The following is a 13926-nucleotide window of genomic DNA, read 5'->3' as shown; positions in this document are numbered from 1 at the left end:
GTTAGAAATTCAGTCTTCAAAATTTTTCAACATGAGACTCTTCAAGACATTAGATACAAAAGGAAAGTTAAAAAGGATGAATATATAAAATCTTATATTAGTATTCCCTGGGAGTAGACGAATATAAGCAACTACAAAATCTCAGCAACTTATGACAAACTTTTATACTTTGTTCATGGGTCCAGGCGTCGGCTGCAGCTCTGCTCAACTCAGGTTGACTTGCTAGATTGGCTCTGTTCCCCAAATCTTCTTATTCTGGCACCAGGCTGATAGAATAGCCCCTACCTGGGATGTACCGTCCTCAAAGTAAAGGGTAAGAGCAGGAGAACAAACCATACCATGCAAGCACATTTAAAGCTCCTGCTTAGATGTGGCGTGAGTCAAATTGCTCATATTCCACTAGCCTAAAGCCATTAACACGGACAAGCCAACCATTGCCCAGAGGAGCACACTGCCTGCAGGGAATCTGGATTGCCAGAGACAATGAGTTACAGCAGCTTCCCAGTGAGCTCATGAGATTGGTAGTGGGACTTTCTGAGATTCTTGGATTTTCAACAGATTTCCAGTGAGCATTCGAAACCACCCATTTCAGTGCTTTATGCTGATATAGTCAGTTGTGGCTTTCTTGGTCAACTTCTTTATCTACAGTTCCCCCAGGTCTTCCCTTAACAATAATCACTGTTATAAAGACGGTCCTACAGACAAAGGTTTCAATGGTTTGTTTCTCCCCCAAGTAGCTGTGGTGAGTTTGAATTCTTTCCTCTAGTCCTTGAAATGACCCATATTTACAATAAAACTAGCTGAGAATAAGAATGCAGTTGTGGTTCTGGAACACAACTGACACTTGTTTATATAACAATCAAATCCATGACCTTGATCTCATCAATGCTATAATTGGTGAGTTAAGTAATTAACATCCAGGTTAGGTCAAGTATGAACTTTGCCACTCTTTTGGCACTGGGAAGCTACATGCTACGTGTGTGTTCAGGGTGATTTACAGAGGTTAGGGAAGTCCCGCCATTATCTCAGAAATACTGGGCATGGTCCATCTGCTGTACCTATAACTCCAGACCAGACTTTTCTGTATTAGTGTGATAACAGAATGTTCTCTGTAATAAAAGAATGTTTTACAAAACATAGAATTTAGCTATAAACATTTGTGAAATACTCAGTAGGTTCTATAAGCAGCTAGTACTTTAATAGTAATATATATTTTATATGATGCTTTTCAACATGAGACACATCAAAAAATTTTAGAGTATATATGACTACGGCATGATTTTATTATTTATATATTAAATATAACCTTTGTCTTCTGGGCCTCCTGCTTTCTCATTTTCTCTCAACCTAAAAAAGAATATAGGCATAGTGAAAATAATAACTCACTTCCTGTATACTCTCACCACTCAATACTGAGATATTAATTAGTTGGAAGTTTAATAATATAAGGAAATGTGTAATCTCTAAAATAGGGTAGAACATAGGGAGAGATCAAAGCTCTGTTTGTACTGGCGACAACGTGGAAATACTTTTGGAAATGTTGGCTTGGTTAAGTCCTAATTGGTGATTTTTAGAAAACACGTGAATTATCTTATTTCTCCACTAGTGAATTTTCAGTAGCCTCTGGTATTCCTTCAGAATTCCTGGTTTGAATTGTTTACAGAAGGTAAGTCTTGAGTACCTTCAAACACCTTTTCCAGGTGAATGTATTTTCTCAATGTTTCACTTTTCTAATGTGACCCTTAAAATGTTAAATCTCAATATTTGGACGCAGATTTTTCTATGGAAATATATTCTTGAGTTGAAAGGGATCTGAGATCATCTAGGCCAATCTCCATCCAGTGCAAGAATTCCTTTAACAGCATCCCCGTGGTGCTTATCTAGCCTCTAATATTTTCACTGACGAGAATCTCACTACTTCATAGTTTCTATAGTAACAACTAAAATGTCTACAACAGAATTAAGTATCTCAATACAATCAACTTGTAGTAACATTTAGGCCAGAAGACCCAAGCAATAGGACAGAGCAATCTGAAATATCATCTCCTGCCAGCAGTTCTGGCCTTTCAGACTCCCAGATCCTATAAATGTAATGAGATTGTGCCTGAGTGGGCTATAGGGAGGTGTTCACGCTGTTTGTTCCTGTATAATTAGGCAGATTTAAATTTCAAATAGGAAGGATTTAAAATTTTTACTTTTATTTTATAGGAAAGAAAATAACCAGTCTTTCTAAGGAACTGCAAAAGTGCAAAAGTCATTCCACCTCTGCTCAAACACCTTCGATGACTTCCTTACTAAATAAGAGTGCCATCTGTCCCCTTGCCTCCAAATGGAAACATTACTTTGAACATTCTGTAACTTTTTGTTCAAAAGCTTAATGGAGCTGGCATGACAAAGATCCTCCATGTGTATGCCTGTGAAAATGTGTCTTCACCACAAGATGTGAGATATTTTACCCAGAAAGGCTATACAGCATAATGGATCAGATTGAAGGTACTGGACTCAACTTGGTGAGTTGTTATATCTAGACTCTGATTCTATTAGCTATGTAATAAGTGACAAGTTATTTCATCTCTCTATACCTTAGATTCCCCATCTTTAAAATGGGAATAATAACACTACCTACCTTCTAGAATTGTAAGGATTAAATGAGTCTATGTGCATACAGTACTTAGAATAATACTTGCTAAACACAAGTGTTCAATTGCCAATTATTATTATTTTCCACCTCATTCTCCTTTCTTTCAAAGAATCCCCCAGCAAGAATAATAAATAGCATTTTAATTCTCTATATCAGGGATCGGCAAACTACAGCCCTTAGGCCAAATCTGGCCCACTGACATACAGCCTATGAGCTAAGAATGATTTTTACATTCTTAAATGGTTGGGGGGCAGGGGTATCTATAGAAGAAAAAAAATTTATGACACATGGACATTTAATGAAATTCAAATTTGAGTTTCCATAATACTTCTATTGGAACACAGCACTCTCATTCATTTACATGTTGTCTATAAACACTTTCGTTCTACGGCAGGAGAACTGAATCGTTGCAAAAGAGGACACAAGGCCTGCAAAGCCTACAATATTTAGAGTTTGCTGACCCCTTCTCTAAGAATTTCCTCTCCTGAGCCTGCCCCAGCGGGTCTTACTGTACCCTGGGTTCTCGCTGCTGTGACCATAGCGGCTGACCAGAAGAAATTACTTTCAAAGAATATTTTACATTTTTGGTAACTTTGTCGATATTAGGGCTCTAATGGGTGAAGTGAATGCAGCGCTATACTGTGGAACTTAATGAGATGAAAAGAAAAAGGAAAAGAAGTAAGGAGGGGGAAAAGGAAGGAAGATACTACCAGAGTAGAAAGGAGGAAATAGAAATTTTAAAATGTAGCTTCTAAGAAAAATAGTGATAGAATATTCTAAGTTTGGATATTCTAAGAATGCATGCTTCAATTCTGGTAATGTTATATTTTTTTTTAAAGAACAGCACAGTTAATGTTACTATTAATAAAGAAGACATAAGGATGTATATTTATAAACAGATAAAATTAACTAGTGCTATTCAAATGCAAGTTTGAATAGTTATCTAAATTTAACATCTTCCAGTTTACACAGGAAGATTTGTTCAGTTCTTGTAGAATAAACAGATCTTAAGTCCTAAACATTAAGTGATTTTTAAGTAGACTAGTATTTAAGAAAAATGCATATGTTGTCAATCATATTTTGATTCTAATGGTAACCAGCACTCTGTGTTATAACAAAGTCTGCTTTTCAGCCACACACCTCAGCAGCCCTCCTCACTTATCTCTCTGCAAAGTCAAAGCTAAGGCTTTCTCCAGTGCAAAGTCTGAAGATCCGCTGGGTCAATGGAAAATGGTGCTGCCAAGTTGTTCCGATCGTCACTAGACCATTAATTTTATGTCCCATTTGAAGTCCACTGACAAAGCATGCTTTCTTGTGCTTTACATCTTTTTCAGCTTTACTGAGGTATAATTGACAAATATAATTATAATATATTTAAAGTTTACAGCACGATGATTTGACATGCATATACATTGTAAAAGGATTCCCATAATCAAATTAATTAACACATCCATCACCTCACTTATTTACTTTTTGGTGAGAACATTTAAGTTCTACTCTTAGCAAATATCAATTATACAATACAGTATAAACTATAGTCACCATGTTTTACGTGAGATCCTCGGACCTATTCATCTCATAACTGAAAATTGTACCTCTCCCCATTCCATTTCCCCATCCCTCCAACTTTATATCTTTCAACAATTTGAATTCACAAAGCACTCTCATATACATTCTAGTATGCCACCTTCACAGCAACTCAAAGAAAGAAATTGCTCAAAATTGCTTAACTAATAAATAGTGAGGCTAAGACTTGAACCCACATCTTCTGGCCTCAAGTCCAGGGCACCTTCCTGAATAATTTTAGTGTTTAACAGCACAGGCTGAACAAATAGACAAAATTGGCTTTGACTCTGTGTGAACTTGAGCAAGTTACTCACTCTCTCTGACCTCAAGTGCAAATTGGAGAACTTAACAGAAACTATTATACTGGCTGTAGTGAAGTAATAATGCCATGATGTGTGCAAAGCGCTCAGCAAGGCACCTGACATCAATGCTCCTTCAATGTTAACTATTATTTTCAATACAAAATGACGAAAACCTAGTCTAAAATAATGCGGATGTCAAGGGAGGGATCAATATGAGAATTTCTAGAGGATGCAGAGGCCTTGGTGATGGATTCATCATTCGAGTTGGAGAGATATGAGTCAGAGATGACAAAGACTGGGAGAGCAATTTTGCCACTGACAGGGGAGGTTAAAATGAAGGTGAGATGCCCTAGGTCCAGGGAATAATGGGGCCTGAGGACCAGGGCTCAGATGGAGACCATTCTTCCACGACAGAGACTGTATCATCCCAAGAGAGGTAGTCACTGACATCATGTGAGAAGACACAGGAAAAATGGCAAAGGGCTGAGGATTGGACTTTGAGATCAGCCAACAGAGTCCAAGAGAGGCAGTTTGGTATGAGATGACTAAGTGAGCAAGGAGCATAATACACTTCTCAGAAACAAGTGGAGAGACAGAACAGGAGGAGTGGTGGGGAGCAACATTAACTTAGTTTCAGAGGTCAATGAGAATGAAGTTGCTGGGCTTGGCAGAATGAAGAGGATAATACTTCTCACTCAACCATGAAAATTATTCCATTAATGTCAATTATTACTGCTGTAGCACACAAATATGAGCCTGAAAGAGGTTGCCCACTATGGAAAAGAGGAGACAAGTAAACGTATAACTATGCCAGGAGACTTGGCTGACTTTAATGGGCATAAAGTGCTGGTAGTGATTAGTTGAGCTCATGGAGATGGTACAGTTTGTACCAGGCCTTGAAGGATGAATAGGCTTTTGATAGGCAAGGAGGAGAAGGCACTCTAGGTAAAGGTGACCACGGAAAGCAAAGGCTAGGTGCTATGAGAATGCATCAAATCCCAGAGACTAAGGAGTGTGGCAAAAAAAAAAAAAAGAAGTATGTAGGGCCTGTGAGAGTAAATAAAGCTAAAAAAGCAAATTGAGGCAAGATTTTGAAAGGCCATCAACACCATACAAGGAGTTCTTAACTTTGTATGAAATAGTCGTTAAAAGTTTTTAAAAATGGGTGAGATATGATTAAATCTACACTCTAGGAAAAAATACCAGGGTGGAGAGAAGCCTAAGAGACAGCAGGGCCAGTACAGACCTGACACAGGTGGTGGTCTGGGGAAGGGGGCAGATTGAGAGAGGAAGGACAGTCCTCAGAGAGATAGGGCTTGACAAGGAGCAAAGTTTGAGCCCAGGTGACTGGGCACACGTGGCACCATCCACAGACCATAAAGTCAGGAGGTAGCTCGAGTAAGTGTGGGTAAGAGCAAGCTGTGGCTATACCTAAGAAAGAAGTATCAAAGATGACCAGTTTCCAGTTAGGTCCTAGATGACTGCTGACGCCATTATCCAAAATGAAAGAGATGCATATCTGCTGTGAGAAATGCTTGATTTTAGATATGGTGAGGTTGAAGTTCCTAAAAGCTGAAGTTTTCAAGTCAACTTTATTGGGGTGTAATTTATGTCTAACAAATTATACTCATCTGCAGTGTATAACGAATTTTGTTAAATGTACACATACCTGTGCAGGGCCAGCTTCATGGGCACGTGACCAGTGATCACACAGGGTGCTACTCACAGAAGGGCCCTGTGCGTGGGGTTTAATGCTTAGAGTTCACAGTCTTGAAATTTTTATCTTTGAATTTGTATTTTTTAAATGAAGTCTGAGGGGACGACAGATTGTGTTGGAAGAGGGACTTGGAGCATGAACTGCTGAGTCTCGTCTGTCACCTCCATGCCCCCTAACCTTGATTCCCACTCATTCCACCTCTGCCCCCACTTCGGGGTAAGGCTGGCACCCAGGTCTCAGGGCAGAGCATGCACCCAGCACATTCAGAGAATCTCACCCATCAGGATCCATGTATCAAACACAACCCATCACAGAGGTTGCACTGATTTGGAGGTCACCTATGTGGGGTGGCATCTCATGGGAAGGGAAGATAACTGGAAAGGAGAATTTTTATAGTTTAGTACCATTGGTGGCATTTTTTCCTGCTTCCCCCTATTTTCATTTTGTACTGATTTAGGCAAATTATGTAGGCAGCTCTGCACTGGTGTAACTAACACCACAGTCAAGATACAGAACATTTCCATCACTCCCAAATCTTCCTCTTAACCCTTTGCAAGGCCCCACCACCACCACACGCACACCCTCCATGTCACCCCCCAACCACTGGTCTACTTTGAGACAGCTGAATTTGAAAACTTGCAGGACTCTGGACCTCCTATCTGGAACTCAGGAAAAGCAGGGCTGGAACAGATTTGGGAGTGACCCCAATAGGGGGTTAACCTGAGAGTCGTGATCACCCAAAGAAATGCGGGGAGTGTGGGCCACATCACCCGGGGATTGAGAGAGGAACCAGTAGAGGAGAGAGCAAACACAGAGGGCGGAATTTACCATATCGAGAGCTTACAGATTCATGAAAAAAACTACCAGACAAATTAAAAGTAGTTGGAACTTGGGTTTGCTTTGTTGATGGAGGATTAGAGAAAGGATTCTGAGAACCTGGTACATCAATACTGGTGCATGTACTCCCTGCTTTGGAAGCCGGGTCATCCATCAAAAGAAGGCAAACAAAACAACTTATCCTTGGTTGCAGATCTTTTCAAGACCCCGCCCCTGCTTCCCAGACCACTTTGTCTTCCTGCCCCTGGCCCGCAATGTCCTGTCCCTGTTTTTGGCATAGCTGACGACTCCTGAAAATCCAAATCTCAGTTTAAATGTCACCTCCTCAGACCATCTCCAATCACCAATCTAAAAGAGCACCAGTCATCACGTCAATTTAATACACCCAGTGTAATGCCTCCCCCTACCCCCACCCCCCAAAAATACCTTTAAGAACAAAGACTTTGCCTCATTCAGGGATGAAATCCCAGGGCCTAGAACTGAAATGCCTGGCACATGGTGGATGCTCAATAAACTGTTGGATAAAAAGGAATAGTCATAAAAAAAGAGAATGAACTGTGGCCTTGCCCTGCAGGGAGGAGGATGTGGGGATGAACCGCAACACTGGGAGCAGAACTGCACCTACTGCGTCCTTTCTTGCCTAATCCCATGAGGAGCGTAAGAACTTTCAGGCCCTCAATCGCTTGGGGCCCGCTATCAAGCTCTTTTACAAACATTTCTCCATGTTACTCTCACTTCAATCCTCAAAGGCTTTAATCTCACCTTCTAAAGGAGGTTGTAGAGTCTTGGATAACTTCTGCAAGGTCAGCCAGTGACCTTTCTGGCCGAGCTCAGACTCAAACCCGAGTCAGCTCACTCCAAGGCCAATACCACACAGGCCCGAGCACAGCCTGCTCGTTGCGCTGTACCCGCCCTGGTTCGGCCCCTGGCTCTCCAGCTCGAGCCCCGCCGCCCAAAACCCAGACGCCCCAGCGCCGAGCCCGGGTTCCGGGCGCTCACAATCGTCGTCGCCGTAGCGCGAGGTGAAATGGCCCAGCCGGCACCGCACCGCGGGCCGGGAGGAGCGGACGCTACAAGCAAGGCGGGCGCGGGTCCCGGGACACTAGCTGGGCCCGCCGGGCTCCGCCCAACAGCTGGGCGCCAGGCCCCGGTGTCCCGGCAACAGGTAAACACTGCGCGTCCCCGCCCCGCGACGCACCGCCCCGCGTTTGTGCGCGCGGCCCGCCCGCGCGCCGCTTGTCCTTGCGGCGTGTTCGCCGCGAGCCGGGGAGCCGGTGGCCTGGGTGAAGCGGGCGCTCAAGCCCGGCGTGGTGGCAGCTCGGTGACGGGCTGCCCCCTAACCCCGCCGGGTTCCCCGGAGCTTGTCGGCCTTCTTGGAAGCGTGGCGAGGTCCCGGGCCTGCGGCGGTTCTCAGGCGAGTGCGGAGGAGGAAGCCGGGTGCGCGGCAGGAAATGGGCGCGGGGGCGCCGCCCCCAGGTGATACCGAGAGCTGGGGTTGGCCTCTTCATTTCAAGACTGTGAACCCATGCCACACTCATCTGCACAACTGAGAAAGGAGTTACCATGGTAATACATGTCTTATTTAAGAGATTCCAAGGCTCTCACTAAATTAATTTCATACCGTTCTGCCGTGTAGACGCACGCTTTACCGAGATTTGATACCCACGCCACGAGATGGGCGTCTTCATCTCCTCGCGTTGTGGGTGGTGTCCAACCCAGTGATCTGAACACTTGGGGTAAAGACGAGGAGGGAGAGAGGTTCCCCAGGCGGTCTGCACGCGCTGAAGTGGGGACAGCAGCAGCAGAATTAGGCTGAGCCCTCTTTCTTTGAGTTGATTGATTTTAGTTCCTTGATTCTCTTGAGCCACTTTCACACACAGAAGATGGGTTCATGTATGAAATAAAGAGAGGCTGGTAACGTAATGTGGAACCCCTAGGCGCCAGTAAGTGCCAACAGCAACTGGCCAGGCACTCTGCTGCTGTCACCGTTCTGGGTCCCGTGCAGGGTTCTCTGCGGATTAAGTAGAAAATGAGCTCAGATGTGACCGGGACCACCACCTGCAGAGAGTGAGGCTTTGGAAGAGACCTTTTGTGCGGGGAATTCTGGCATTTTATGCCCAGGAAACGTTGCAAAGCCCTTACTTACTTCTATCTCACCTCCAAGTCTTTAGGTCACAGAGCCCCAGGTTAAACCACTCCACTCTCTGAAAACTTCAAACCTGCATTTCCAACTTCTGCTCAATCTCTCCACCAGAGAGCCTTTTCAAACTGTGTTCAAAATCCAGCTCTTTTAACCACTACTGTCTCTGTTCTCCAATGGTAAGTTCATTTCCTGGCCTCAAACTCTCATCCCTCGTCTAATCTCTTGTCACCTGCTTCCCATCCTTACTGCCATTGGTCTTGGGGCCCTCCTTGCCACCTGCCTGGATTCTGGCAGTAGCCCACGACCTCACTGTCCATGTTATCCAGGGCTCTCCATCTCCTTTGTCTTCCTTCCCTGCCAGTTTGATTGTCCGAGAAGGTATGTCATCTTGTAGGTCCTCAGGGACATCCATCGTCTGCTCAATTAAGTACCGCTCTGCTTGAGCTTGTCGCTCAGAGTCCTGGATAAAGGGGCCTCAACCTCTTCATCTTTATGTGCCGTTTTATCTCCTCTGCCTTTAAAAAAAAAAATTCCCACATTAGACCCACATTCTTCTGGAACACTCCTGTACCAACCCCATTTCCAGCTTTGATCTCCTTTTCTTCAAGACAGACCTAGCTCAGAGAAGTACCTCTTGCTAACCAGTTGATCCCTAAGTACCCATAGCCCTCTGCACCGATGCTTTGTTTCGCCTTGGAAAGCCTGGCTCCTCACCCCGCTTAGACTGTAGTATAGAAATGTGTTTAGTAAATCTGTGCTCCTTTTGGTTCTTTACATGTAAAAGCACTAAGATACCTCTTGATTTAAATTAAGTCCTTCCCAGGTTACTTCACAAGGTTGATATTGCCATTTTCTGTCAGGGAACTGAAGCAGATGGTTTAATAAAGCCATTTAAGCTAATAGTGTCCCACTCCTCCTTGGATAAAGGTCAAGCACCTTAGCTTCCAAGGCCTGCGGGCCAGAGCTGCACCTGGCCTACCTTTCCAGCCTCAACAATTCTTCCTGCCACCCCCTCTGCCCAATACCCTGTGGTTTCCTGTGGGCCAGCCACATCGACACCCCCCTTTTTTTTCTTTTAGTCCCTTCATCTTGGCATGTTCTCTCTCAGAGTATTTGCATAGGCCGTTTACTTTAAGAATTCCCTACCCCTTAGGCCACAGGCCACCCTTCAGGAACCCTTCTTCCTTCGTATCCCAGAGTAGGTCACTCCCTGCTCAACCTATGTCATCATAATGCCATGTACCCCGGGTTCTTCTTTGACAGCATAGTTAGTGAGTAAATGTGTGGGGCTCGATGCACAGTAGATATTTGTTAAATATTTGGCGAGTGAATGAAGGAGGCATCTTAAAAATCAGAACAGCAGAAATCTACATTTGCTTTTTAAATCTTGGGTCCGTATTGCATCTGAGTTACAATTTATCTGCTCAGCAAATATTTATTCATCTCTACGATGTGCCAGACATTGGTTTAGGTCCTAGGGAGCTCAGTGGTAAACTCGGACAAACCTCTGGTTAGGGAAACATACAATAAATACATAAACAAAAAATACGCTTCGTGAAGGAGATGGAAAGTGACACTACCGGTAGGATTGTTGGGAGACCGTCTGTAACCCCTCCCCACTTTGCCTGAGACGGTCCCAGGCAGCCACGTGGTCTTCATTAAGGAGTTTGGAGAGTTTCAAGTCCAGAGCTATGTGTTCTGAGCCCAGGAACAGCCAAGAGCCATAGAGTTATATGAGAACCAACCCAACCAGCTCAGAAACTGAAATTTTTCACTTATTTGTAATAATTTCTTAACAGATTTATTGAAGTATAATTGATGCAAAATAAATTGCACCTATTTAAAATGTACAGTTTGTTAAGTTTGGCACATGCGTGCTCCCATTTAGCCATTATCACAATCAAGATAACATGTCGATCACCCCAGAGTTTCCTTGTGCTCCTGTGTAATCAATCCTTTTCTCTTGCTCCTCCATACACAGCCCCCGACCGCACCCCCTGTCCCAGGCACCACTGATCTGCCCTGTGTCTGTAGGTTAGTTTATAATTTCTAGGACTTTATATATGTAGAATTACTCAGAATGCATTCTTTTTTGGGGGGAGGGATCTGGCTTCTTTCACTTGTATAATTATTTTGAAATTCATCCATGTTGTAGTCTCTCAATAGTTAGTCCATTTTATTGCTGTGTAGTGTTCCAGTGTGTGGCGATACCACAGTTCGCTTGTTTATTACCCACTGATGGACTTTTGGGTTGTTTTCAGTTTTTAGCTATTACAAACAAAAAGCACTGTGAACATTCATGTACAAGTCTTTGAATGCACATATGCTTTCATTTCTCTTGGTAGATACCTAGGAGTGGAATGGCTGGATTATATGCTAAGTATGTGTTTAACCTTTTAAAGAAACTGCTGAATTGTTCTCCAAAGCGGCTCTGTCACTTTAGATTCCCACCAGCAATGTATGAGAGTTCTATTTCCTCCATGTTCTCACCATCACTTGGTATGGTCAGTCTCTGTAATGTGAGCCATTCTAACAAATGTGTGCTGGTAGCTCATTATGGTTTTAATTTCATATCCTTAATGACTTAATGTTGAGTATCTTTTCATGTGCTTATTGGCCATTTGTGTATCTTCTCTGGGGAAGTGTCCAAATCTTTTGACCATTTCTTATTGGGTTATTTTCTCATTATGTTTCAAGAGTTCTTTACCTGTTCTAGACATAAGACCTTTATCAGATATATGATTTGCAAATATTTTCTCCCAATCTGTGGCTTGGCTTTTCATTTTCTTGACAATATCTTTTGAAGAGCACAAGTTTTTAATTTTGATGGTGAATTTATCAGTTTATTCTTTCACAGATTGTGAAGTGTGGTCATGGCAAAAACACAGACAGAGCCTGGTAGACCACTTTGCACTGTGACCTTGCTGAGCCAAATAATACCTACTCCCCTTCAAATATGGCTCTAAGGATTAGCGGCAATAAAGTGATGGCAACAGTCATTTGTTGAGTGCTTGCTTCACGTCAGACGCTGTGCTAAGTGCCTTATATTCATGTCTCAATACTCATGGCTGCTTAATGAGCTAAAGACTACTGTATAACAAGTGCCTAAATATATTTTTGCATCCTGATTATCAAATGTGTTTTCCTTTAATTTTTATTATGAAAGTTTTCATATATACACAAAAATAGAATAGTAAAATGAATCCCATATATCCCTTCAGAAATTATTAGGATTTTGCCACATTTGTTTCATCTGTTTGTTTTGTTTGTTTGTTTGTTTTTGAAGGGGAGACTGCAGTAGTTTAAAGGAAATCTCAAGCCTTTTTTAATTTCATTCTTACAGATTTTAGTGTGCATCTCTGAAACGTGTAAACATTTTTTTCATGACCCACTGCCATTATCAGACCTCATAGAATGAATAATTCCTTGATAGTATCAAATATCCCCAGTTGCCTAAAAACTGTCTTTTTGCAGCTTGTTTGTTTGAATCAGAATGCAAACAAGGTGCACACATTGTATTAGGTTGGGTCTCTTTTAATGTGGAGGTGCTTAATATACATTTGTTGAATTAAATTGCATGTGTCTCCTCCTCCAACTCCATGCAAAAGTTTTCGTTGTTACAAGCTTTTCCTTTTTGGAAGTTTTTTTTCTTAAGTTCAGTAGGTATGTTGAAAATTATGTCGAGGCTATAAAAAGTAATTTTTTGCCCCATGTATATACTTGTCTTTGAAAGCCAGGTAAAGGGAAAAGAGGAAAAAGCCGGAACTTGCCTCATGGGAAGAAGCAGAAGAAACCCGAAGTGGACATTCTCAGCCCCGCTGCGATGCTGAACCTCTACTACATCGCCCACAACGTGGCCGACTGCCTGCGCATGCGCGGCTTCCGCTGGCCAGGTGCTCCCAAGACAAAGAGAGGGAAAAACAAGACTTAAGCGATAGCGTTGGCCAGCATCTCTCTCTTACGGGGACCGGAGCTTGGAGAAATCAGGATCATACAACTATTGCAAGCAAAATGGACTTTACTGAAGACAACGTGAGATGCAAACTTTTCTGTGGTAGTTGATGATAAAGAAATGCATTTTACTTCCTCAGCGCAATCCAGGCGTGGTTAGCCACTTCGGTCTTTCAGAAGTTAAGGGGGAAAAAGAACTAATTCCTACATAGTGTGGTGGAATCGATAGGACTTTAAGAAATTATCATAATCCTGGGTTAGCATTAAACCTTGCTCTCAAAAGGCAGTTCTAGTTTACATGAGTTTTCTTTTGCCAAAGGGGATTTGTTATTTAAAGAAGAGGTGGCAGAGAGCACAGGATTTGCATATGAATGTCCCTCTCTTGGGCACTGTTCCCTTTCCTTGTCTTTTACAGAAAAAAATAATAAACATGTTGTTTCTATAATTTTCTCAGCAGTCTGACTCTTGCCTGATTCTAATTAGCCACAGACACCGGTGGAGACTAAGATCGTCACTACTGCTGTGACCTCGTTAGGGCTGACGAGCAGATGATTCAAAGGGGCAGACGGCATTCAGCGGTTGGGGTGCAGGGAAAAGGGAGCAGATCAGCCTCATCCCTCGCCTTTCTACTTCACCTAACTCGTCTCCCTCTTTTTCTGCATCTTCTCCACCCCTTCTGCAGGCTTCCTCCTCAACCCGGCCGACCCCAAGTTATGGAATTGGTGCCAGACATTTTCCATGGGCATCTGCTGATATTATAGGATCTTCC

The 13926-nt window shown here is 42.9% G+C and overlaps 1 protein-coding gene across 1 annotated transcript; it reads left to right on the top strand.

The window, feature by feature from the left end:
* Positions 1-7883: 7883 nt before the first annotated feature.
* SMKR1 (small lysine rich protein 1) lies at positions 7884-13613 on the top strand. The gene is made up of 2 exons (XM_039860585.1): positions 7884-8228; positions 12940-13613. The coding sequence occupies exons 1-2, from the start codon at positions 8091-8093 to the stop codon at positions 13135-13137; spliced, it is 336 nt and encodes a 111-aa protein (XP_039716519.1). The 5' UTR covers positions 7884-8090; the 3' UTR covers positions 13138-13613.
* The last annotated feature ends 313 nt before the right edge of the window (positions 13614-13926 follow it).

The sequence above is a fragment of the Pteropus medius genome, unplaced genomic scaffold (genome assembly GCF_902729225.1).
Source record: "Pteropus medius unplaced genomic scaffold, Ma_sr-lr_union100, whole genome shotgun sequence".
NCBI lineage: Eukaryota > Metazoa > Chordata > Mammalia > Chiroptera > Pteropodidae > Pteropus > Pteropus medius.
The sequence above is the reverse complement of the archived record's forward strand: the minus strand, read 5'-3'. Positions and strand labels throughout refer to the sequence as shown.

What these genes read in the sequence shown, in the direction of transcription:
- SMKR1 (XM_039860585.1), top strand. Translation starts at nt 8,091, where the DNA reads ATGGCCCAGCCGGCACCGCACCGCGGGCCGGGAGGAGCGGACGCTACA. An exon ending in CCCCGGTGTCCCGGCAACAG is followed by an intron (nt 8,229 to 12,939) that starts GTAAACACTGCG and finishes TGTCTTTGAAAG; the next exon opens with CCAGGTAAAGGGAAAAGAGG.